Here is a 27,571-nt window from a genome sequence, read left to right as displayed (position 1 = left end):
AATTCCTGCTGCTCACCATAACAAATAATCCATCTACTTTGACTTCACGTGATTAGTTCACGCTGGATCATCAGTTAGGAATACCTCGTACGTTAGTTGATCTGCTAGATAGTTGAAGTTAGCTGGATTTTAGTTGGATAAAAACCTATTTATGTGACTACATGGTCAAACGTGTAAATGTGATCTTCTGACAGCCAGTTTCATAAAGAGAGAGAGGCTGAGCAAATTAATCTGTCTGACTAAATGTAACTGGAAAACAGCTTTCTTGGTCGCACATCAGTGTTGTATCCAAAAGCCATACTTGATTAAATGTTAAGAGAACCTATTAAAATATTACTTTTGTGAAAATCAAAGTCATCCATATGAACAGTTAAGAACAAGTCTTTAAGGATCTGACAGACTAAATTTTCTGGCAATTAATGTACTTAACTTTATCAAAATTACAAGTAAAAGTAAACGATATATCTATTTACCTACGTGTGTATACACCGTACAACTCTGGCTGATATTCAGCGTTTTTCTAATAATTAGTGTTTCTTTTCTAATCTGTTTATAGACAAAATAAACTTATTTAAAAAAAACAAAAACATTTGGCTTTGATGTAGCATGTAATCTGTAAAGTCACAACTAACAAAAGTTATCAAGTAGTTGTAGTGAGAAAAAAGTACAATATGTGACTCCAAAATGTAGTGGAGTGAAGTATAAAGTAAGAGAAAGTAGAAATACTCAAGAACTTCAGGAAATGTACTTAGTTATATTCCATCATTGCATATAAGTTACTTTATGAAGTATGGTTCATTAACAGCTGATCAATTAAGTGAGGACGAATCCACACAGTCATAACTTTGTCTTTTGTTAATGGTTGTCTACAGGGATTCATGATGTATCCTGCATTAAATAAGCAATAAATCATCACGAGTCATGCAGTTTAGCATTGCTTAAGTGTATGCCTCGTATCCTTAATATAAAGTGTTACCACTCTTTATTTATTTTTACATGACAGGTCTGGCCCTCTGTAGCCATTAAAACATTCCCATCATCCAAAAGACAATGTCCTGCCAAACAACCTGAGACATCTCAAGAAACTTCTTAAGGTAACAGGGGAAACATGAACTACTCAAAAACTAGAAATATTCAATAGGTGGGTTCCCAAGACAGTTTTCCAGGGGACAGTTAAATATTAGCCTACATTCATCTCCAAACTCCAGACTAGTATCTCCCCATCTGAATTAGAGAACACTGTGTATGCAGCTTTGGAAAATAACATTAACAGGAAAATGTAACAGAAGGACTTGAATGACTCAAGTATCTCCTGGCTATGACCAGGTCATTTCCAACACCCACCACAGCAGGATCTTAAATTCTAATTTCAAAAAGCTGACACGCTCTTTGCACTTTCAGACTCTTCTTCCCTGCTTTCACTTTCTGTTGGCCAAAATACTCACACTTCTGGAGCCACTCCTATATTTACACTGCAGGCAGCAGGACATATCTGACCTTTATAAACTTTGCAAACTTTGCATATTTGTATGGTGCACTGTGGTATCAGGGTATTTTGCATGATGAACTTTGGAAATGCCGTTTTGTATCAGACACTAAAACACCACATTTCATATAAACAATACTTTATGAAGGACTTTTGAATATTCATGTCATTCAGGTTCAGACTTAACAGTACTATTTTGGACAGGTCACTCTTAAAAAACATAATTTATCTTATATGACTTCCTGGACATATAATTACATACAAATGCCAAGCTTGTAATGAAAACCTTGCTTATGCAATGATTTGACCCCAAAAACACAGTTTTTATTTAAAACAAAGAAGCAACCAACTCCAGTCACCATCAAGACTTGGCACCAAATACATAGATTTACCCCTTTGCACCTTCCAGTAATGTCTGAGGAAAACTAGGCTCACACATTCATGTGTGAGACTCAACAGCGCCATCGTTTGGAGGAAACTGGCATCATCATCATCCTTATTCACTGGAGAGCAGCAAACACGACACAACTTTTCTGTTGTTTTTCACTTTTATTTAAAAGGAAGCTTTAAGATAATATTTTTTCCACACTGTTTTTGTTTTTGCACGATAATAAAAAAGAAAATCGTCCGTGTATCAGTAATAACAATCACATAAACTCTGGTGGTATCAAAGAAAATTTGCTACAGCTTCTCAAAAAACAGAAAATAAATTACATGTTCTTTAGATAATAGATAAATTACTATCCTTTATTTTTTGTTTTTTTTATATATAAAAAGTACTTTTACTACAAGGGATTAGAGACAAGATTGACACATTCAAAGCCAGGATCGCGAAACACACAACCATGCACACACACAAGCACATGAACATACAGACACATGCACGCAAACATACAAAAAAGACACTGAATCTCTTGTCAAATGCAAAATACAATAGTTATATGACAGTTAGATGAGAATAAATGCAGTCTACAACAACACTTCTGATAACTCTACTTAGTTATAAAACATAAGCGCCTATTATGTTCAGAGAAATTATAGACATTAAAACATATCTGACAAATATACAGACTCCTCGCCTTTCAGTGGGGGGGTGTGTGTCTTTCTTCTAGAGGGGTGTGGGGAGAAGAAGAAGAAGAAGAAGAAAAGAAGAAGAAGGATAAAAGGAAGAAGAAGAAGAAGAAAAGGGTTAAAGAAAAAAGAGAAAAAAGCATGAAGAGTACTTACACACATATACAGAGGTCACCACCTCAGAATGCAAAATATTTACTTTCAGGTCAAAGCAGAACGAGCACATTTGATCCATATCATGAGCTAAACTTTGATTAGACATGAAGTTTCCTAATTCTGGCTTCGCCTACTCTCATAGGACAGATTCATCATCCCCGCACAAGAGGGGAAATGATGGATGCAAAAAAATATAGACAGAGATGAGGTGAGAGAACAGGGAGGATACAAAGTTGTTTTTCTAATACCTCAGGATAGTCGTCATGGTGACGTGATCGCTTAAACATTAAATTAGGTCAACCAGGAGTGAATCATTTCACATTTCCAAACCTGTGCGTCACCACCAGGTTTGTGCCCAAAGGCAACATTCTATATTTTTCTTATTGTGCAGAAATCGCTTGAAAAGACCAAAACTAGAAAGAAAAAAACAACCATTTCTAAATGACCATTAAAACACACAAATGAGCTACATTGTCACACTGACATGTTCCTTCATTAAGATGAACACATGGACTGTAGTTTACCATCCTGGTGTCATAACTGATGTGTGTCAGTCCACAGCTGAAAACAGTCCATTAAAAAATTCACTATTTTCTTCTTTGAGTAACATTTATTAAAATACTGCAGTGCCTAGCTGTTTAAGAAAGTTACTGAGTGTTTTTTTTAATAACATGAAACTACATATTTGGGATCAGTTTTTAAATATATGTATATCAGTAGGAACAAGCAGATTGAGACATGGTTGGCAAGTTTGAAAATATTAACATTAGGGGTGTCACTACATACCAGTATTGACGACAACCATGATATCTAAAGATTAAATATTGATATCATGTCAATAACACACACATGATAATATCTTTTATATGTTGCCTCTTAAATAATATCCACTCCTTTCTGCACCTAAACATTGAGGGTCACCCGTCATAACATTTGAAAGTGATTGTTCTTCTTACCATTGTACAGTTAAGGCTACAGACTCTCCCTCACTTGTGTTTTGAGTGTAATCCATTTGCCAACAATGAAACAAAACACACAAAGTTAAATAAAGTTAAAGATTAATTTGACTGAGGATGATACTACCCCATAGTTTCTATAGAAATTCCGATAACAACATAATCATGATTTCTTAAGGCAGACGAACACACAGTTATTTTGGTCTTTTTCATGTGATTGTTGACAACAAGAAAAGTACATAACAACATCAGTCCTATCACTTCATAATTTCATTTTTTGATCTGTTATTTAGTGAGCATCATCTTTAGTTCAGTAAGAACATACACCCCCAATTCTAAGAAAGTTGCGACGCTGTGTAAAACATTAAATACAATAATTTGCTAGCATTCTGTGTTTAGCAGCAACGGTTTAACAACACTCTTTTCCTAGTCTTTTGTTGGCCCTGTCCTAACTCAGATTCAGAATAAGTATACGTATATTTACAAATGTTAATGTAATTGATGAGTTAAAACATTAAAAATGTTGTCTTTGTACTGTTTTCAACTGAGAATATGCCAAAAGGGATAAGCAGATAATCATATTCTGTTGTTTTATGTTTTACACTGTGTCCCAACTTTAAAAAAAAAAAGGGGGGTTTTAACTGCAACTATCAATCTTCACACATTAACTGTGGTATTTCTACCAGCTCTCTTTAAAAGACCTCTACGTACATTATATATATATATCTATATATATATATATAGATATATATAGATATATATGTATAATGATTGATGGAGCGTACAGACTCTTTGTCTAATATCCTTCTAGTCTGAGAAGAATCTCACCTCTTCCCGCTCTGATATATTTGGTCACTTACTGCCATACTAACACCAGCACCTTTGGTTCAGCTGTCCAAATACTGAACTTTAAATAAGAGGACACTATTTTTGGCAAACAGAAAAAGAACGACATACGATATGTTAATGAAATCCTTCTAGCTTAGCTGGGTTGTATCTGACTCTGCAGTTCAGAAACACAGTAGATCTATTCCAGTAGATCTTCAGCACACACAGTACTACATCATACACAGTTTATCTAGCACACATGGTAATTATTTGTTGAGCACATTCCTTTTCATAATTAGTGGTATGCATGTCTGATTACATCTGTTTTTTAAGATCCTGTACATTAAACAGAATCTTAAGAAACAAAATGTCTAAATTGCTGTTGAAACACAGCTGTGTCCTCTGTACGCACCTTCCATTACAATCCCTCAGCCACAGAAAAGAGTTGAAATCATCGCAAATGCATCACTCAGCCCTGCGTGACACATGCGTGTGAACCTGTTAAAGCTGATGCACAGTAAACAGATGCAAGCTCAGTGGAATATGTGGTTCTAAAAGACAATATAAAAACAGTATACGGAGAACTGGAAGAAGGAACCGGCTGCTTTCACAGTGTTTTACCTGAAGAATCAGGGGAAAATAACTAAATGCTTTCTGAAGGGATTATGTCGTCTCTGGGCTGTCCTCTCTAACAGACTCGTCATCAGCACCTTTGACCTAATCCTCCACTTCTAGCACACATGGGCTGTCTGTGATTTTGTGCTGGTCAGTGCCTCTTAGCACGCTGGGCACTCTGGGTACACGAGGCACAACAGGCGCTCTTGTAGTAGGAGTAGACGCACAGCCTCGCCTGAACCACCATCACGCAGTTGTGACGTTTGTCCCGGCAGTTTTCATCTGCGGATAGAGGCAAAGAGCAGGAGAGAGAGGTTGGTATGGGGAAACACGAAATACACATGTACAGTACAGTGTCATACAGACATACACTAACCTGAGACTTGTGGACTGCAGGGTATTGTGTTGCAGATTTGCTCCTGTTCAGGTTTGGGCCTTAAATCACAATCATGGCTGTGCTTTTTGTCTGGCGTCAGACACCGTACCTCCCTCATTTGTAAGCCCTTTCCACAAGAGCGCGAGCACTGAGAAAAAAGGAAGAGAGTGTGTAAAAAACACGGTTTTAAGTCAAAGTCGTCCTGACCTTTTCTCTTCGAACCATTTCGCTCTCAGACCCCCTCGTCTCTCACCGCGCTCCACTCCGTTGTGAACCACTGCGGCTCACACTCTCCCATCTCACACTCCTGGACCGCAGCAGGCTTGTCCAGATGTGCACACTCAGTGGCTGGCACGACAGTGAAATCATTCCCCGTCTTCTGGACACATATGATGTCTCGACGCTGAGTTCCGTTCCCACACTGGACATTACACTGCAAAAAAATAAGGAAACAGGAGTTACATTATCTGTTCATAAAATAACGTCATATATGGCCTCATTTCCACTACTGTACGACTCGAATCCACTTGACTCGCATTTTCTCTCATTTCAGCTTCATGATTATATTTTGAGTTATTACTTCAATAGGTTTGCAAGCTTTAATGCTCAAGTGCCAAACTGGCTGCTAGGTATAAATTATGCAAATGTGTGACTCTGCGATGTAGTGTGATGTCACAAAATCACGGAATTAAAAGTGGGACGACTGACGAGGCGTTCCAGGTGCAGCATTTTCTGTGGAGCTTCTGCTGATGCAGACTTTGACCTTTTTAACTTTCAAAATATTTTACTATACATTCACTAGAACATAAAACACTGCTTTTCATTTAAAAAATAAAATAAAATCAAGAAGAAATAGGACAACACAAGACTACAAAAATAAAAAATTAAAAAACGTCTAGAATTGTAGAAACTAAAGTAAAACCATGTATTCCTGTCATTAAAATCACAATATAAAACAATGTCTTTATATGAGAAACTTAAAGAAGAAACATGCCAACAAGTGCAAAAAACAAAAGAGGTAAAAGCATATCATTCTCTGTGATTCATTTATTCTTCTCCCTTCCGTCCTACCTGTGTCCAGGGGCTGCTATACCACATGGTTGATGCCACACAGGGCCCCTTATTGCAGGCCTTCATCTCTGCCGGTTTATCCCCGACGCAGTCCCCTCCTCCTCCGCCCTCCCTGACCCCTCCTCGAGTCAGACACACCACCTCCCTCTTCTGCACCCCGGGGCCACACTGCGCCGAACACTGAGGGACAAAGTGGAAGATCATGTTGAGGATTACTGTTGAGTGCTGTTAAAGTTTCTTCCTGTGCTTCCTGTACCTGTCCTGTGTGTGGTGTGTGTGTGTGTGTGTGTGGTGTGTTACTCACAGTGTTGGACCAGTTAGTGAAGTACCAGTTGGTTACACACGGCCCATGTTGCACTCCTCACTCCCCTGCGGGCGAGCACGGGAGCTGCAATCCTTGTCGTTCACGATGTTGCCCTGATCGCTGACGCAGCGCACACTCCTGGTCCTCCTCCCAACTCCACAGTCTACTGAGCACTATGAGAAACAAGGATGAGTGTAAACAGATGAGAGAAAGGGTGTGGAAAATACAGACTGATGGTTGATTATCGGTCATTTCATATTGTGGGTTGTGCAGCAGTAAAACTATAAAGAGTTGTTGATTGGTTAGGACTGTATGCTTTTCCTATGAGTCACATCTGTTATATTTTTTCATTTGCCCAAAATGTGCGACTGATTAACTGAAAAACTTAAATGAACCACGATCCTAACAATGATTTGTTGTAACCCAGCCCAAGGCACAGACTCTGCAAGGTCTCCAACATGAAAAGGACTAAAATAGCTGTGTGCTAAACTAATGAATGAAATTTTAAATTTACGATTGAGCCATAATTTAATTCAAGCCCGATCCTAAAACTTAAAAGAACCATACTCCCAAACATTCTTGCTTATTTCAACCAAACTCCACCCACTCTCTCTCTAAATTCCCAGTTGCATACTGGTGTTGTTGACCTACCGTGCTCCAGTCAGAGCTGACCTCCCAGTGGGAGCAGAGGCGGAGCTGACACGCCTGTGTGGAGTCTGGTGGGGTGAGGCTGGCGCAGCGCTGTGGGTGCACCATGGTGGAGCGGTTTCCAAAGCTCTGCCTGCACTGGAGCTGCCTCTGCTGCACCCCGGGGCCGCAGGACACGCTGCACTCCGACCACTGACTGGCCTCCCAGCTGAGAGAGAGGCATACATGACAACACATGATCACAGGCTTCCAGACATACACTAGTTCAATAACATCCAGGTGTCAGCTCACTACAAATCATGTGTGCATGCACTGACAGTAACGTCAGCCGTTAACCAAAAATTATGGCTTCTATAAGAATGTTTTCACTAACAAAGACCACGCCAAAAGCTGTATGGAATGAAAACAGGGATTTATTAAGCATAATGACACATGTTAGATGCTGGGAAGGGAAAGGGTCGAGGGATGGAAGGATGAAGGGATGATGGGGGTAGGGGTCGAGGGATGGGGGAAGGGGTCGAGGGTCGAGGGATGAGGGGGTTTAGGAAGGGACGGGTGAGGGTTGACAGGAAGGGAAAGAACTGGTGGGATGAGAGGACGGAAGGGGAGGTTTGGCGGAGAAGAACAGGAGGAACGGAGTGGGTGTGGAGACGCTGAGTGGGGGAGCCGCCTCCGATCTCTTCGTTAGCCCCCTGGTTCCTGTATGGGATGAGAGAGAGAAAACACGAGGAAAGAAGGGGAATGGGAGGGAGGGATGTAGAGAATCAGTCAAAGAGGGAGTGAACGGATGGGGTGCGCTTAAATATATTTCGGGCGGAAATGAGATGAGTTCGAGGCGTGGTCTTTGTTCCCGAACCTAGTTATAAAACTTCATTTCACTAACAAAGACCACGCCAAAAGCTGTATGGAATGAAACAGGATTTATTAAGCATAATGACACATGTTAGATGCTGGGAAGGAAAGGGTCGAGGGATGGAAGGATGAAGGGATGATGGGGTAGGGGTCGAGGGATGGGGGAAGGGGTCGAGGGTCGAGGGATGAGGGGGTTTAGGAAGGACGGGTGAGGGTTGACAGGAAGGGAAAGAAGCTGGTGGGATGAGAGGACGGAAGGGGAGGTTTGGCGAGAGGAACAGGAGGAACGGAGTGGGTGTGGAGACGCTGAGTGGGGGAGCCGCCTCCGATCTCTTCGTTAGCCCCCAAGGAAACTTCAGTGAGACAGGTGTGCGTGAGCGTTTCTGATGTCGTTTACGTCGTTGCGGATGTATGTGTGGTAAGCGGGGGAAGACCATCGGCCAAGGATTTTGATTACGTGGTCGGGGACCCCCTGCTTGGAGGCGGAGGAGGCGGCTCCGATGCGGAAGGAGTGCCCTGAGTACAGATCTGGGGATATTCCTGATTGAAACAGGATTTGGCGGAGGTGACGGTGGAACCAGTGGCGTGTGGCTATTTTTCCTATTTCCGTGACGAACAGAGGGTCCTGGGGGGAGGCTCTGCTGGCTAGCCTAGAGTTGATGTATTCTTGTAGCGGTTCGAAAGGGCTGATGTAAGAGTCTAGGCGGAAGAGATAGATGGGTTGCGGTGGACCGGACTGTGGTTGGTCTTGCTGCATTTAAGGTTGTAAATAAGGGTGTCGGTGGATGGATTGGAGATGTCGGAAATGGATGCGTGGCAAGATGGGTTGTATTTAGAGGTAGAAGCCGTGAATTCAGAGCAGCGCAGAAAGCCGAAGAATGCTAGAAGAAACATGGATTCCAGGACCTTGTCGACGTACGGAGATGAATAACCTGAGCGGAGGGTTCTGATGCATCGGATGAGGAGATCTGAGGTTAGGGGCGAGCGTTTTGGTGGAGTATGGACTTCTGTCTTGCGGAGACCTTTGATTAGCATCGTTATGTGAGAATGGGAAGTGGCTTGGCATGGAGCCCCGGAGGTTAGTCTGGTGAAGAAGTTGATGCCGCTTATGTAGGCCTGGATGGTAGTGGATTTCATCTTCAGGATGGAATGGGCGAATGAGATAAAGCTCGACAGGGGTCAAGACGTCGAGCGAAGGAAACGGAAGATTATGAGAGGCGTGGAATGTTTTAAAACAATTCCATCCGGTCATGTATGATGCGAGTGTACGGGGAGCGACACTGTTCAGGATGGCGTCTTGGGAAATGGAAACCAGGTTTTGAAGCTCGGGAGTCAATTGAAGATGGTGGCAGAAAACGGTGGGACTGGAGTTGGGACCGTGTCGGAGGCTGGTGCCAGCTGTCTGAATTTCTGAAATGAGAAACGGGAGAGTGCGTCAGCAATTGTGTTCTGATGACCGGGGATGTGAGCTGCTCGGATGATGAATTGGTGTTGTGCCGAGACTAGGGTGAGTTCCTGACGAACTGCATGATGTCTAGGCAGTGTGAACGACCCTTATTGATGATGTCTACGACTGCGGTGTTGTCGGAGTGGATGGTGATGGTTTTCTTTGACCATTTGTGGCCCCAAAGAATAGCTGCTATGATGACCGGGTACATTTCGTAGATGGCAGAGGAAGGAGAGAGCGATGAGAATTCAGGGGGCCATTTGGCTGAAAACCACTTGCCACTGAAATAGCCGCCGAAGCCGATGGAAGGAGCTGCATCTGTAGATAGTTGGATGTCTTCTGATGAAGTGATGTTTGTGTCGTAGAAGAAGGAGATGCCGTTCCAAGAAGAGAGGAACTGGTGCCATAGCTTGAGCTCCATTTTGCAGGAGTTGTCCAGTGTGACGTTGTCGTGGAGTGATGGGACTGAGGAGGCTATGGAAAGCAGGTGAGACAGGAAGGATCGACCTTGTGGGATGATGCGGATTGCATAGTTGAGGTGGCCGAGTAGCGAGAGGAGTTGGCGTTTGGTGCATTTGTCCGCCAGGAGGAAGTTTGAAATGATTAAGGAAATCGGTGTATTTTTTCTGTTGGCAGGGATGCTTGGAGTGACACGGAGTTAAGGGTAATGCCGAGGAATTCCAGGGATGTGCTGGGGCCCTCGGTTTTCTCTGGGGAGAGAGGGACTCCGAGCTCGTTGAAGGCGGAGATCAGTGTGGTGAGACCGTGTGACGGGGGAGAAGAGGATGGCGTGACTGTAAGGAAGTCATCTAGGAGGTGAACGACGTAAGGTAATCTGTGTTTGTTCAGCAGGATCCAGCAGAGTGCTTCGGATAAGGAATCGAATATTTTTGGGCTGCTTTTGCACCCAAAGGTGAGGCGTACGGCAAAGTAGTATGCACCCCTCCACTGAACGCCAAAGAGATGCCAGAAGTCTGGGTGGATGGGAATGACTTTGAATGCACTGGTGATGTCTGCTTTAGCCAACCAAGCTCCTTGGCCGGCTGTACTGATGAGGGAGATGGCATGATCTATAGTTGCATAGTGCATTGAAAAGTCTGGGCTAGGGATTAGGCTGTTGATGCTTGGGACTGGAGAGCTGTGGGGGGATGAGAGGTCTATAATGAGTCTCTTTTTTCCTGAGTATTTCCTGGTGGCGATGCCAATTGGACTGATTCTGAATGGACTGAATGGTGGTTTGGGGAATGGACCGATCATGAATCTGTCTTTGATTTCTTGGTCCAAGAGTTTGTCGACTATGTCGGGCTGGGAGGTGGCAGATTGTAGGTTGTGGCATGTATGGGAGGAATCTGGTGTGACTACTAGACCTGGGTGAAATCCGTCTTTGAATCCTTGGATGAGGTAATTAACGAACTTGCGGTCGGGGTGACATTTTAAAGCATCGGAGAGAGCGTGGATGTTGATGGGTGTGTTCAGATACTTACACAGGCCGTGTTTGGTGGGGTTATGTGGACAGGTGGATCTGGCATGGGCTCCGCCGCAGAAGGAGCAGGTATGGAGGAAGCGGCAGCTTGAGACTTTGCAACCGAGGTCGTTGAAGTTGTTGCATACCATCCTCCCGCCCTGGTATAATACTGGTCTGCCTCTTTTGTCGACTCCTTTAGGGAGAGGGCCGAGAGCGATCGGTTGGATGTTGACTGGTTTGGGAGTGATGGATGGAGGAGGGGCTGTTGGGGGCATGTTGTGGAAAACAGCCGGCTTCTGGTTAGTTTGAAAGGTGGTAGGGGGTAGAGAAGCGGTGAGGGTGCAAGTTGTGGTGGGATGTGATGGGGCGCCGCACATGTCGCAATTAAGCGAAGCGCGGGCCGAAAAGACGCGGCAATAGAGCTCTGTGTCCAGCGTACCCCAGTACGTTCCTTGGTTGAATTGATGAAGGCGGCCAGCGGCTTGGGAAGCAAACAGAATGTGGTATGTATAAAAACCGTTGCCTCCGAACCGCAAGGCCAGGTCGAGGACCAGAGACAAGTAGTCGTCCAGCTCTTGCCTGCGTTCGGGGAAAGATGAGCAAATGATGTCGCGGTACAGGGAGAAAGAGAGGGTGAATTCTACGGGGGTGAGTTCTTTGGAGCGGGTGGACAGGGGTTGCTTGAGCGCAATTGGACCGAGTACAGTTTGTAGTTCTCTGGGTACCTGGGGGTTGCAAGTGGACGGATGTATAAGGTGGGCGAGGTCGACGTAGTTACCCGTGAGAATCTGTTGGCGGAGAGTGGCTGACACGGGAGATGGGCGAGAGGAAGCGACTGGGCGTGCTGGAGGAAGTGCTGTGGCTAGAGTGAAGTTATTGTGAGTGGGGGGATAGGTGGGGAAAATCCAGGATCCGGTTGTGGGGGGAGCTGTGAAAAAAGCAGGTGGGTTAGTTGGAGGACAAGGAACATGAGTCGCATATGGGTGATGGGGAAGGTAGGGGTAGGGTTGGGGGGGGGGGGAGGGGGAAAGGAAGAGACAGGAGGAAAGTGAGGGTTTTGGCTGGTGGTGCCGCCGAGGACCGTTGTAGTAGGTGCGCTCTGTGCGGCTGAAGCGGTTGAAATTGGAATGTGGGGGGTGGTGGTAGCCGGAGGAGGTAGGACAGGAAAGTTAGGAATGAGAGAAGAGCTGGGATAGGAGACGGGAGGAAAGTAAGGGTTTTGGCTGATGGTGTTGCCTTGAGCCGTTGTTGTGGGCGCGCTCTGTGTGGCTGAAGTGGTATGACTGGGTATCATAGCCGAAACGGGAGGGACAGGGAAGTTAGGAAAAAGAGAAGAGGAAAGGATGCTGGGATGGAGGGATGCATGTGCTCGGGTTGTTTGTGAAGCGTGGGGTAAGGAAGAAGAAGAGTTAGGAGCAAGAGATGCAGGCTGTGGGTTTAGTACGACCTGGCCCTCTGGGAGGGCTGTTGAGTGAGGTTGGGCTGGGTGCGTGATGACGTCATCGGCGCTGCGGTGGGAGCGAGGCCGTGAACCCGGAAGTGGCCGCGGAGTTCTGCGGTGTGGAATGCTGCTCTGCTGGGAGTTGGTGAGAAGTTTGAATAACTTCGCCTTGTTGTCGGTGCGGTGGAAAGTTATGTTCCGCTCTGTGAGGGTGCGCTTGAGACGAACGACCGTCCACTCCGAAATGTTTGGAGCCGCGGGACGATCGGCGAGACGGCGAGGCGACGCCGGGTCGCGGAGGCTTCGTCCGGAGCGGCTGGAGGAAGGAGTGTCGGTCGGACGCCGAGCGCGAGATCGTCCCCTGGAGCGGTGGGGGGGAGACGGGCGGATGGTGCTGGAACCGCCGGTGGACGGAGGCTGGGAGCGCCTGACGACGTGGATGGTAGAACGTGTCCGGGCTGGCTGGCGAGGAGGGATGATCGGTGATGGAGAGGACTCTGGGATGTCGTCAAACAATTCGCTGTCTGATGGGTTCAGTGAGAGTTCGTTCTCCATGGTTTTAAGGTACTGCTTTCTTTCTTGTTTTTCTTTCGGTTCTGACGATGTAGAGAATCAGTCAAAGAGGGAGTGAACGGATGGGGTGCGCTTAAATATATTTCGGGCGGAAATGAGATGAGTTCGAGGCGTGGTCTTTGTTCCCGAACCTAGTTATAAAACTTCATTTAGAAATATCCTTCAGATGGGTTACTTTTTGCTCTGAGTACATTTCAGAGTACTTTCTTACTTAATGAACTTGAATCAGCACTTCTATTTTCTTTTTTACACAAGTATCTGGTCTTACTCGAGTAAAGAATGTGTGTACTTTTGCCACCTCCGATTAAAAACATTTGGTACTGTAACCTTGTGTATCCCACCCTGTATCGAGATATTCCACATCATTTGCAAGGGAATGAACCAACGATGGGAACTGTTGCATTGCCGCAGGTACTGAGAGTGGTGCATTCAACAGCATGTGTAAGCCTTTAACAAACAATTGTAATCCCAGAGACCCGCATGTCACTTGACACCCTGTGACAGTCAGTAAACTGGCACTGAAATATGACATTCATCATGAGCCTGTGCCAGGTCTCGCCCTGTCAACTTGTGCAATGCATGCTACACCCAAATCATTAAGAATATGAAACTATTCACTCATCTTTGTGTCGATCTGAGCCTGCCTGTGTTTGTTTCTCTCTGCTCATAATTAATAGCATTTATGCCTGTGGGCTCTTCTCCTCTGCTCCCGATGTCTTATCCTCCTCCCTGTGACACTCTGGCAGACTTTCAGGACGCACAGGACAAACCTGCTACCAGCCTCAAGTGATCGGACCGCACTGCGCTCCCTCACACCATTGCCGTGGGTCGCCATCTTAATTTTTTGTGTCTCTTTGCCTCCCCTGCATTGTAATTCTCTGTTCAAATATGTGCATCCGTCTGTCTCACTGTCTGAACTATTGTGAACCCCGTCAAACCCTCTACATCACCAAATCCTGTTATCCTACACAACAATGCATGAAAGATGGATGAGTGTGTGCTGTTGTTGTTGTTGAGTGTGTGTGTGTGTGTGTGTGTGTGTGTGTGTGTGTGTGCGCGCGTGTGTGTGTGAATATATGTAGCCCACAGAGCCATGGGGCCTTGCTGAGTCGGCCAAACAAGACACCATGTGTTTGTCAAGAGGCGACAGATGGAGAAGGAGGAGAGGAGAGGGAGAGACGTGAAGAGGGACAGAACGTGTGTTGTGTGACTGTCAATACACACACAGACACGCATGCATATATGCACACACACGCACACACACACACACACACACACAGGCTCAACCTTACAGGGTGAGGTCAGATGATAGATAGAATGTGAGCTCATTAAAACTCAGCTGTTGTTTCTCGCTGTTCTGAGCTTCAAGACAAATCTGTGCAAATTAAACTTATAGTCACATAGCCATCATCATCCAGGCCTCATTTTTTTCTGATGAAGTGCAGACAATTCAACAATCAGGACCACTTTACAATAGGGCTGGGCGATATGGCCTCAAATCAATATCACGATATATTGAGCAACTCACCTCGATAACGATAAATGAACGATAAGTAACCCCCCCCCCCCCGCCAAAAAAAGGAAAAAAAACCTGTGTATTTACAGAAATGCCACTTTAAAGGACTGTAAAACTACATTGTAGTTAAGATTTATATTATTTATTTAGTAGTTAAGAACAACTGATAAGCACACGATTGAACAGCTGAAAAGCACAGATTACTTGAAATGACAACAACTGAACAAGTTTAAAAGTATAAAATATACAATATACAACGGAGACTTAGCATTGAACGCTAACAGCATGGGGTCAGAACTTTACACTGTGTTTTAAGCGTCTTAACATGCTCCACATGTCAATGCTAAATCTCCGTTCACAGAGCTCTGTAATGGCTGGACCAAATGTTTTCGCGTCTTTGGTACTGGCAAGTCGAGGGTAGCTTGAGCAATGAAGCTGCATGTTTAAATCGACCGAAGTTCTCCTTTAAGACATGAGACAAAATAGTAGAGAAGCTGACATTGCCGCTTAATAATATGTTAGCCCGGCCCGACCCATTGAATGTAACTATGAGACCGATTTAAACCCGACAACTGTTTATTACGTGGGCTGTTATAACTGACGTTCTCGACTACAATGCGGGTTGTTTGAACTACAGAAATCTTAATGAATAATGCAACAAGTGCTGCACTTAATGCACTCGACAAAGCCGACAAATGTCATTATCACGGTCTCGGTTTATTGCCCAGGCCTACTTTACAACGCATATGGGCAAAAGGCTAGTTTTAGGGGTGCAGTGTTTTGGACCGCCACCTTAGGGTGTGGCCATACAGAAAAGGGAAGAACACATTTGTCTTTAGATGTGGTTGGACGACACTGCGTACAGCCTCGATTGCTTCAAGCATAGAGTGAAAAAGTAATCAGCTGTGTTTCCATCTAAGTGTCAAGAGAAATTATAAAGCGAACTCCTTAAATGTTGCAAAAAAGAAAAAAAATGTGAATCAGCTATCAATAAACAAGGCTACACAAAACGTAGTTTTATCAGGAACCGTCGTCACAGAGTATATTACACATAGCTGTTATAAACAGAGTACAAGATGATGAAGAAGAAGAAGAAATATGGAAAGGTCCTCCAAGTTGTGATTTATTCTTTCTTTTTGTTTCCATGAGTGGAAACAGGTGATCACTTATTAAAGTTAAATGTTTGCTCCCTCAGAACCTATTCGGAAAGGTCTACCACTGAACTCTTTTTAAAAAAAGTCAAAAAAATAGCTCAAACTGTTTAGCAAAATTGAATTTTTGCATAATTTTGGCCTATCCGTCAACCCCCTTAAGGGTATACTTCAAAATGTGCACAAAGATGCGTTGATGGAAACTCAGCTATTGCGTACTAACTGCATTTGCCAGAGATACCTGTCAATGTTTCTGACATTTTAGATGAGACAATTGCAGTGCTTACTAGGACAATAAGTGGGTTTCTATACACTTTCTAATGCCATTTTTTTCTATCAAAAAAATGGCAAAATATGCCCTATTGAGTTGGCAAAGTTGATGTATTAATAAGACAAAATGCAATAAAGTGCAACTGAAACAGACTGATAAATAAATCACGACACACTTTAAGCATGTGACTAAACGTCCACTGAATGTTATGCCCCACAGAAGAGCAGCAGAGGCAGCTGATGAAAACAACACACCGGTGTAGAATGATGACAAAACTGTAACATTCCTCAAATTTATACAGGCAACCGATGTAAATATCATTTTCCCGTCATGCTTTGAATATGGTTTTTCACTGAGGTTTGACTGGCACTACTTCAGTTGTGTCATGTGATTGCAACATCTTCTTCTGCACCTGACAGGAGAATCAGCCCCAGCTGTTTATGTTAACATGAAGTGAAATGCATTTTTATTTTGCTGATTTTCTGTGATTCAGTTTGCGTTACATTTGGATGGAGCGAGAAAGCTCTATTGCTCTTTGTTTCCTCTGCCTTGTTGACTATCATCGCACGTCTTATTAATGTACCCTTCTTCTTATCAGTGCTTCTGCAGAAAAAAAAGCATACATCAGCCACCTGGTGTGTAAAGCAATAACTGCAAAAGCTTTCATCAACAGACTGTGAGATTGATCACAGCTGTCCTATTTCATCGGGAAATAGACTGTAGCAAAGGGTAATTTATCCAAAATTGTTGTGTTATGACTTTAATTTGAGCATGAATGCCTCAAGTGCTGTGACTCATTAATATTGCAGAACTTGAATTGGATGGCTCTCCCTCTGTGTCAGTAATTTTCCTGTAATCTCTTCGATGAACATTGGACATGAGAGATCCGTGGGTGTAGACAACTGCTGCAGTACAGCAACTGTGTTTTATCTTACGACTGAACTTTCTTAGAGGTTGTTTGACGACAAGTTGCAGAGGTCAAATGTTCACCTGGAGCTCGGATGGCCTTGAGGGGTGTAAAGGCGGTAAACACAGACGTGCACACGCAGTGCTGGAGGACGAGCTGGACCGCGCTATAGGGTCCCGTCTTAACACATACATGCACACACAAACAGCAGTTTCCCTCTGGCCCCAGCTGTGGGAAATAAAGGCAATAAACTAAAGAGGAAATGGTGATAAAACTGTCTTTGGGAGTGTGTGTGTGTGTGTGTGAGTGTGTGTGTGTGTACCATGAGTGAAGAAGTACCAATAGGACCAGTGAGCAGTCCTGTGAGATTCAGAGCAGAACGGAGGTGCATGGGAGAACAGGGCGTTTTCAAGGAGGCCACACACACACACACACACACACACACACACACACACACACTCACAGCGCGACAGGCTAGACAGCTATTACGAACTGCTCTCCTCCTGCCCCCAGAGCGTCCAAAGTGGTGTCTGATGGATGATCCATCAGCAAGACTATTGGTGTCTGGTCTCCAGATAGGCTGCGACACCCAGACAGTCGGTGCACAACACCGTGGCAGGTTCCGTCAGCATTAGGGTGAAGCTACAGAATCTATACAGGTTAAAGCTGCAAATTGTGATTCTAAATTACTGTAATTAACAAGTGAAGATTACAACGATGGAAGGAAGAGAAGGATGTGACTGTGGAATTCAGAAATGAGACAAAATTGAAGCACGACATAGTAACGTGAAGGCAAAATCAAACCTCCGGAACACTAAACACGTGTCCTTTAAAGGCCCAGCTCTCTTATTGTGAGTGATACTGATCTTTTCTGTTTTTCATATTTCATGTGAAAAATGTCTGCATTCATGTTTTGCTATCCTTATTGGTTAACAATGGGCAAGGCTAAATACGCACTAGCGGTGAGATGGCATGCATCGAGGGCAGGGGCGGTTCTAGGGGGGGGCCAACAGGGGCCAGTGCCCCCGTAACTCTGAGTCTGGACCCCCCTGTGGCCCCCCTGACAGGGAGTCTGCATTAATAATACAATGACAGATTTCTTGCAATGATTTTGTTCTGAAGGGAAAGGCAGAAATAAAGTGTCTCAGCAGTTTACTACCCAATCAACATTGCTGAAATTGTAAACACTGCTTTGTCTGAATGAGGGATTTATCCTTTTTTTTATCACTGATCACTGATCGAGTGTGTGTGTGTCTGTGTTTTAATTCAGGTCGATCTCTCGCTAAATTCAGCACTCACCAGGGACTACAGTTATCTCTCCCTCTTTGCCCTTCTGCTCTTTGTAACGTTTTGTTCGTGAAGTAAAGTACATTTCCCCTTTACAACATCAGAATACATAAGCATCCAGCAATGGAAGTCACCTCTTGGTATCACTGCTGCAGTCAGGTTGATAAACAGGAGTGAAGATAAATTCACTTTTTTAATCCCAAAAGTTCAAAAGTCTCTGAGCTCTCATCCCAGAGTCCGATGCTACCTTAACGCTGACTGAAAGCACTACCCTTGCTCCCTCCTCTGAACCTAAACCACACCCACTGAGATGTCGTGAATAGCATCTGGAAAGGCACCTCATCCGATCAACTGAGCAGCAACTCTACCCCCAGCCCGCTCTGCCCGCCTCTTCAAGAAAACATCTTTTGTTTTGTTTGACTCAATGGACCCCTGGCGGCAGAATGATGAAGTGTAGTAATGCAGTAGTGGATATATAATATCGTAGACAAACACCTAAGATTTAAAACCAACTTCTAAGGGCTTTAAAAGATGTTTTTTCTTTTTGGTTGGGAAAAAAACAAAACCTCCAAACCTCATTACACAGTCGCCCATCTCTTCTTGGAAAGTCACTGATTTGACATAACTGAATCAGTAACAGCTGTGTAGTGAAACGCCAGCCTGCACCTGTCCGGTCTTATAAAAAATCTGAGACAGAAGAAACGGGGGGGAAGAGACCGTGGGGGAGGAGGGAAAAGATGTGTTTCTATCCATCCATTTTCTCGAGCACTTATCCTCTTCAGGGTCGTAGGGGCAGGGACTCATCCCAGCATCCATCAGGAGAGAGGCAGGGTAAAGCCCGCACAGGTCGCCAGTCTAACAGGGCTGAGAGGATGTCTTTTTCAGATTATTAGCAACTGCCAGCACCAAGATGCCATTTATGTACAGCTCGGTTTGACAGGACCAAGTGCATGACCACAGGTCTGTCCAGACAAGCGAGTTCAATGCAGGAAAAAGTCTTGACTCGTCTCGCATCAGCGCTGACATTTTGGGAAAATAAGTTTACTCCCTGTCTTGCAGAAGAATTAACCATGCTCATGTCTGCACAGTAAATATGTAGCAACAAAGACTGGAAGCAGGGCTTAAAGCTAGCCAACTATTTAACATCTTATATAAGGTTTGTTTAATCCATAAAAAACAAAAACAAAAACAAAAAAACAAGTTTAAAAAAGAATATTTAGAGGTGATGTGCTATTATTTCTTGGCGGGGACAAGCAACTTCCTGGAGTTCCTCAGCTGAGTGCTGTTGTTGAGTGTTGTTTCCCCTCCGCTGATCACTGCTGCAGTCAGGCTGATAAACAGGAGTGAAGATAAATCCTCTTTTCAATTGCACAAGTTAAAAGAGCGAGGTTAGTTGTTTCCCCATGTTCCCAGCCTCTATGCTCAACTAAAATGATCTGCTGCCGGCTCCAGTAACACAGTTACTGTCTTGACATGAGACTGAGACTGATCCAATCATCTAAATCTCAATAAGAAAGCGAGTCAATCTGACAAAAAAAACGGAAAAAGATAAAAGAAATCAAAAGATACAATAATGTCAATAATGTAATAAACAAAGATGATATAGATAAAGACAATCAAACATAAATGGACCTGACGCAGGTATGAAAAAAAAGAAAGCATTAAAACGAGTGAGGAAGAACGACCGAGCGAGGAAATGAGGGACTCACGTAAAGCAAACAAGGAGAGGAGAAAATACCAGCGAGAGATCACGGGCGAGAGTTGGAGCAGAGGAATGAGATGTGAGTGGTGCAAGCTTGGCGATGATGAATAGGAGATATATCCGTTCCTTTTGTGAGCGCTGATTACAGTGTCAAATCACAGACAGTCCTTTGTTAATCACAAAGCACACTGGCCTTGACTATGGCGCTCGGCTCACTGCTGTCATTTCACCGGGACAGAAATGTCATCGCATAATTATTTTCACACACTCCGGGGCTATTTGCAGCATGATTGTTTATCTTTGCTTGTGATGTGTTCGTAAATTGGCTTCGGGCAATAATTTCTCTCTCTCTCTCACACACACACACACAACCTCTGCAAATATGTGCACCCTGTTCTTTGCCACTTCTGGCACCGATCACTGAAAAGACTGAAAATGGATTTGGTATAAAGCATATAAACTGATGAAGGACAGATGAAGCCTCACTCTTTCGCTGCAAAAACTTTTTTTTTTAAATCTATTTATTTATTACCATGACATGACAGAAAGAAACAGAGTTTAAATGTCGCTGCACCTCTTTATGTTAATTATTTTCCGGGCTTTCTGAGAGCCAGTGTTTCTCTTGCTCGTCTATCCCTCTGTAGTCTGCACCGTTCTTCTCCGCCTCTCTGATGTCATGCGTAACATCAGAGGAGTAAATCAGTTTCCTGCTTTCTCGGTGTGCACCATTAACCAAGTTGGCCATCAGGCGCAAAGAAATACACACAAGAACGTTTAAATACACACCATGGGAATTAGAAACGAGGAAGAAGAGAAGGAACTGATGAAAGCTGAGAGGATGTTTACCGTACCTCTAAGGTAGACTCACAATAGAATCCCTGTATGTGTTAATACCTAATTACACGTTTGCTTAACCCCTTCCCAGAGGGAAGAGGGTAGCCTTTCAAGAACATGGATTATGGATTAAACAGTTCATCCGCTCTGATATTAACTGCAAACATTAGCTTTTCCAGCAAACTTGCTTGCTGGCTACAATAGTAGCTGCAGATTACACTTCCACAGCCAAGGACCAAATCAGCTTGGTATATTAATCGTGGGGTTATATGAAAAAAAAAAATATAAAACTCCTTCACAAGTAGCATATCCCCTGCAGGTTCCCCATACTGGAAGCTGCTCTTGGATGCTAAACAGAGTGTAGGTTACTGTTACTGAAAAAAACTGTGCAACCTACAGTTGGCTACACCCCTCCTGATCATACCAGCGCTCACTAGCTCTACACTGAAACACATACAAAGCTGCTTTTGTCATATTCATGTCTTTCACGGAACGCATCAAACCGGTGGGGATGCTAACCCTTTGCGTGGCGCATGAAGCTTTAGCGTAATATCTTGAATCTAGGCCTCATTTACAGTTCATTCATTCATTTCAAACCATTTTAAAAGTAAGCAGGAGACAGTGATTTCCACCAAAGCTAAGCTTAATCAGCTAGCTAGGTTTAAAGCAACGTTATGTAGAAAACAGTGTTATGTGCTGAAAACTGGTGTCTTGAAATGAACATGTATGTAATGCTGTGATCTTGACATCTCTCTGGAGCTACATAGTGCCGCTGCTTTTGTCTACCTCCCTGGGAAATGAAGAACATATTGTTGTGCAGTGGTAAATTTGACACCATCGTTACAGTAAACTGCATCCATACGGTGCAAGGCAGGTGGAGCGACACAAACTTTGTTACAGTAGCTGTGACAAATTGCGTTGCAATGATTCGAATGGTTTTTATGTTAGCCTCCATTTGTTTTCAATGTTCCTATGAACCATTTTCACAAGCAGCTGTCACTTTTGCAAAATGGTGAATATCCCACTGCACATTCACACTTTCATCTTCCGTAGCATGTAATTTAATTTTGTAGTGACCGTGTGTAAATTGCCGTGATCTATCAACACAAGCCAATACCATTTCTGCTGTTGTATGGGCCAAGCTGGCAAGGACAAGCTGAGGCCATATCTGCAGGTTGCTCAATATGGAGATGAATTATTCCTTTGAAAGGAAATTGGGTTTGAGCTCAGCTCTGCCGAAGCAAGACAGGACCTTGTTCCCTGCCTCTGATGTATTTACAAAATGGACGTGCTGAGGCAAAGTATGAGTGTGTGTGTGTGTGTGTGTGTGTGTGTGTGCGTGTGTGTGCATATAAAACACAGAGCTGAACGGGAGCCCACAACAGCCTTTAATAAAGGATTCTTCCCCTAAGTCAACTTGTGACCGGGAATGAAAGCAAGGTGAGCCAATAAGAAAAGTGATTTCAGCCCCTGTGACTCGGACAGATAAGGTGTCAGTCAGAGAACGAGAGAAAAACAATTGTTAGTTTGACAGAGAGCTCCAAAACAGCCTCTGAACCGGAGGACGGAGAAGAACATCAGTGAGGCGCTCCACCATCTTTTCAACAGCTGTCATGTGAGTGTTTGACCTCGCAGGGTCACAGACAAGGCACACGCGCACTCAGCCCCTCTCTCACAAACACATATCCACAAAGGTCAAACTTTACAATAGAGAGAGAGAGAGAAAGGGGGAGGGGGGGGTTCTTTCATAACCTGAGTCCTTCCTCTCGGCCTCTTTGTCCCTATTCCTCTGCCCTCGTTCCAGCTCATTTTACACAAGAGAGAATCCATCTCTATTTTGATTCCTCCAGCCCTCATCCCTCCTCCCCCCCTTATTTTTTCACCTGCATCTTGACACTCGCCTCTCTTTGTAGATGTTAAGAGCACCTCTGCCGTGTGAGGTCGAGAGCAGCGCGAGGAAGGAAACAAGGTCTGACTTGCTCCTTCTCCTCTCCGTTGGTCCAATCTCAGCAAAGGATCCCTGGTCTATAATTGTCTCCTTGCTCTCTTCTATCAGCCCACTGTCTCTCCTCTCAACCATGCAAAGTCCATCCCCATCCCTTCACTCACTCTCGTTCTCATTTTCCGCACTCTCTATAGCATCGCCCTCCTTTCTTTCAGATGCTGAGGAGACAGGCTGTAATTTGCCGCCAGCTTATGTCAAGTGTTTGTGTACAAAACAGAAACAGCGGCAATCGCAGAGCATAACTTACAGCATCCTCTTTAGTTAGTTTCCAACAGCAACACTGCCAGGCCTGCACAGTTTTGGCAAATGCTCCAAGAGACACAACAGAGACGGAGAAGGGATGTACACAACAGGCGCCAAGATCAGTTGGTTGTATCAAGTAGCAATAAAAAAAAAAAGTGGTGAGAACTCAGGTCATTGGGTGTTGTTATTACTTTCCCCAATAAGGATTTATTAATATCCTGCATTTTGTTAATCAGCAACTGTGATTATATACTGTTGCCAGTAAAAAAAAAAAATTGATTGAATTGATTCAAATGACCTCAAATACATAATTTCCCAATTTGACTTTCTCATAATTATCATCTCCCACTAAGCTGAGAATAGACAAGTTCACCTCCTCTCTCTGTAAAAATGTTGACAGGTAAAGCCTGGAGTGATTCTATTTCCTTTCTTCACTGTTATCAGTTCCAGTTAAGAGATTAAACCCGTCCACATGATAGTCTGTCTCTCAATACTCATTTCCTTCTCCTGCCTGTGGCTCTCAACTCCAATCTAGGGAAGCCATGAGGGGCAAGTAAGATGTTTTCTAAGTGTGATCTCAGTTGTTTTCGGTCCTTTGTTCATGACCTGAAAACTGGTGGAAAAAAGTTTTGCTGGTATTATCTTTCTTAAAACTTTTTTTCTCACCTGAAAATATTCAGGAGAAGAAAAAAAATCCTGTCTTTTCATGTGTGAAGCCGAGTGATTTTTTTTTGAATCATTGTTGTTTTTTTATGTGTGTGTGGGCGTGTTTTACCCTGATGCAAAAAAAAAAAGGATTTAGAAAGACTATTCTTTTATCCACCAGTTCTCAAGTCATGGACACAGGAGAGAAAACTATGTTGATCCGTCTTGAAATGTTCTCACTCTCACAAATCTAAAAAAGAAAAAAATTGTACAGTAATTTTTTTCAAAAGTAAAATATTTCCTTAAACAGTTGGCTGCTGAGGTTCATAGGAAAATGTTATTTGAAAGTAAACAGCGAATTTGAGGATTTGTTGATTTTCAGCAGTGGATTAATACACATTTGGTGTGTTATTGAGCATTTGCAACAGCAGCATGGGACTGAGTAGCATGCACATCCATAGTGACTAAATATATTGAGCACTAGTGTTGTCACAATACTGCAGTTTCTAACTTTGATACAATATCTTGAAAAATATCATTTTTTGCTACCACAGCACAACATTGGGGGCATCAAATGCAATTCTCTTTTTATGAAAAGATGAATCAAAAAGGCTCGTGTACCGATTTGTTAAGCAACACCGCATCTAAGTCAGTCTAAGACTATGTAGGCACCACAGAACACGTGTCGACTTGCTGGTACTGGAGTATAGATACTGTGAAAAATGTTGTTGTCGCATGTGTATTTCTCTGTACTGATGCATACGTACCTGGGGGATCGTTCTGCATGTTCGCAGAGTCCATCTCTGTATATCTTTCTCCTCAAAGGGAGTCAGTGAGGGCGGTGGAGATGAAGACGCTGTCAGAGCCAGATCAGGTAAATCTCTGATCCTCTCGCCTCCTCTCTGTCTCACCTCCTACGTCCCCCCGTGGATACGGATGTTCATGTGAGTGGGTGTGCGTGCCAAAGTGCATGTGAGTGTGTGTAGAAGAGAACGCGGGCGTGCTGTTTACCCTTTCTCCACAGCTTGCCGCTCATGGAGATCTCTGCCTCTAAATAGGTGAGGGTCTGTTTTATGGGCCCTTAACAGCGAGCACTCAGGCCAGATGGTGCGCTTATCAGCTACTCTGTGTCTCTGAGTGTGTGTGTGTGTGTGTGTGGCATCAGGCAGAAGGCAAGAAGTAAATATTTGTCAAAAAGCAAAGAGGCAGCTGGTTGTCTAGGGGACTTTAGAGTAACAAGACTTTCACTTAACAAGCAGAGCACACACACAGGGACACTAGTGGCAATACGTATTTTAGAAACGAGAGGGGAGAGGGAGAAAAGCAGAGCTGATGTTTTCAGCGGTGTAGTTTTATCTTTTATTGCCAGGGCCATGGTCATTGATGCGCAATTAGCCAATTAGCCATCCGGCTAATTTTGCTGTAGGATTTTGTTTCTCCGAAAAATAAAATAAAAATGAAATCTAAAAATTATACAGAATAAAATATAGCAACACACACACAGGTCAAATAGAAAATAAAATATAACATGTAATGGTTTAAGCTGGATTAAAGGAACCGTCACACATTTTGGGAAACTAGCCTTCAGTAGCAGTTTCATCTCTGTGCACACACTAAATAAATGCTGTCCAGCAACAACTCTTAAATGTGTTGCATCACATGATTGATCACGACTGATCACGATCGATCATGATTGATCTAGTTTAATCAAAACTGCTTAAATGAACAGCATGTGAAAGAGGTCGCTCACAGTAACTAATGCACAGATAATATCACCTGACTCTGCAGTTTCGCTCGGCTCTGCCGAGCTTTAGAGCGTCTTTCAAATCATTGTTTTTGTTTCTATGGCCTGCAATTTAGTTGTTTAGTGCTGTTTAAAGATGCAGTCGACAGCTGTTTACAGCACAGCTCTCTGAAAAAAAAGACACTACCTGCCCAGCACCAAACTGCAGACGGACAAAGTTAGTGACTAGCTGGTAAACACAGTCCAGCATTTATGGGCTAAAGAGCCGAATGCTTCCCTCAGAAGTGAGTGGAGATAAAAACAGGCCAACATGTAGAGTTTGCACTGGACTTAAATCATCAGTTTGAAAGTTCATGATATGTCATGACTGTTTCTGCTGCTCTCAAGTAGTCAAAAGTTCAGCTAATGCAGGTTTTGCAACAGATCAGTTAGTGATGAGGGGTCTCGGGGACCATGTCCGTATTGTCCACAGATCTGAGGATCATTTGGTGAATAGCTAACACGATATACATACTAATGCTGGGTTCAGGACAAGTCGGAACTCGGAAATTTCCGACCTCCTCCTGGGAAAAATGGGTGGCCTCTTGAGGTAGAAATTGCTACTCATAAACTCAGGGTACATTTGTCTACCCCGACTTCACGAGGGAGCAGTTGTCTGATATAACACAGCAATGGCAGCACCCATGGGAGGGTGGTAAGGTGGATTTGTAGACTACAGTATTTGTAAAAGGCTCCTGAACGAAATGCATCCAAACATTTCAAGTGTTACCGTACCATAAAATAAAATACATAATGGCATCTGTTACCTCATGTGTCGTTTTCCTCCTCTGGTTCTTTTATAACGTACGGGGGCAGACGTGCTGAGAGTGCAGTTGTGTGTGCGCTTGCCAAATTTTGTCACAGTCAGTAGAGTTTTTTGGTCACTTTTGGCAGCTTACATCTGGAACACTTTGAGGTCACAAGTCAGAAGTTTCAACAGGGGACATCCGACCGTCGACAGTGTCTGGAGCGTAGCATCAAACAAACCACATTGCCTCTCTTGTGAGGGAGCTCATTATAATCCTTTAATTATATACCTATTTTGCTTAGCTTGGCATAAAGACTGAAAGAGAAATCCTGCGTCTGTCTCTTTATTGTGTACAAAGAGATAACACTGTTTCCTCACCGCTATATGTTTCCTCTTACCACTGGGACTCGAGACGGTTCAAACTTGCATTATCATAATTAGAGTTTCTAGGTCAAATTGGGACTCTTTTGTAATGTTTTTATTTTTGTTGCTTTGGACAATAGGCATGTTACTAACACTGTCTTTGCAGCAGCCGTCTTCTGACAGGAAAATGCAAGGCGGGGGTTAAGTTGACAAGTTGTCTATTTCTGCTTTAAACCAGGGAAATGTCTGGAAAATAAAAAATTAGAAAGGATAAAAGAAGCAAAAAGTCAAAGTTTAAAGTCATTTTCATTGATCTATAACCAACCACCAAGATCCTTTGCCCTCCACCTTCCCCCTGAATACAGTATCTCATTCGGCCTCCACCCCTCAACAATTACATCAGATTTAACCTTGTTTCCAGGCAGAGGCTCCTGTCGCTACCTGGTCGTAGGCCAGCAGCAGCCACCTGATCATCCTTTAATGAAGCTGTCTCTCAGCGACACATCTATTAACCTCGAGACATCTTGTTAATTCCATTGAATAACAAAATCCAAGGGCAAGAATGAAATAGGACCTGCGCTGCAGACTGGGTCATAACATAGGGCTCAAAGTGTAGGTGTCATGTTAACAGTCATTATATTGTCCCCTATGTATCACACACACACACATACAAACAGCACGTGTATATCCACAAGAGAAAACACGGAGTAATGTGGACTTGCTCTGGCATTATCAAGTCACATTATCTCTCCAGTGGTCATGTTTGATGCACTGACGATGAAGTCTGGCTGCAAGGCGAGACAACCAGGGCCTATCACCATGGTAAT

The 27,571-nt window shown here is 43.7% G+C and overlaps 2 protein-coding genes across 13 annotated transcripts in view; both read right to left on the bottom strand.

Moving 5' to 3' along the window:
* Window positions 1-27,571, bottom strand: part of rap1gap2a (RAP1 GTPase activating protein 2a) — a 122,939-nt gene that overhangs the window by 67,896 nt on the left and 27,472 nt on the right. The window lies entirely within an intron of this gene.
* LOC115570755 (thrombospondin type-1 domain-containing protein 4-like) lies at window positions 4,881-9,120 on the bottom strand. Its single transcript, XM_030399464.1, is given in 9 exon segments — window positions 4,881-5,394; window positions 5,489-5,636; window positions 5,742-5,921; window positions 6,560-6,739; window positions 6,864-6,910; window positions 6,913-7,036; window positions 7,515-7,719; window positions 8,094-8,210; window positions 8,729-9,120. Coding segments are annotated over 9 exon segments (1,524 nt in total). The 3' UTR covers window positions 4,881-5,263.

This window comes from Sparus aurata, chromosome 2 (genome assembly GCF_900880675.1).
Source record: "Sparus aurata chromosome 2, fSpaAur1.1, whole genome shotgun sequence".
Lineage (NCBI taxonomy): Eukaryota > Metazoa > Chordata > Actinopteri > Spariformes > Sparidae > Sparus > Sparus aurata.
The sequence above is the reverse complement of the archived record's forward strand: the minus strand, read 5'-3'. Positions and strand labels throughout refer to the sequence as shown.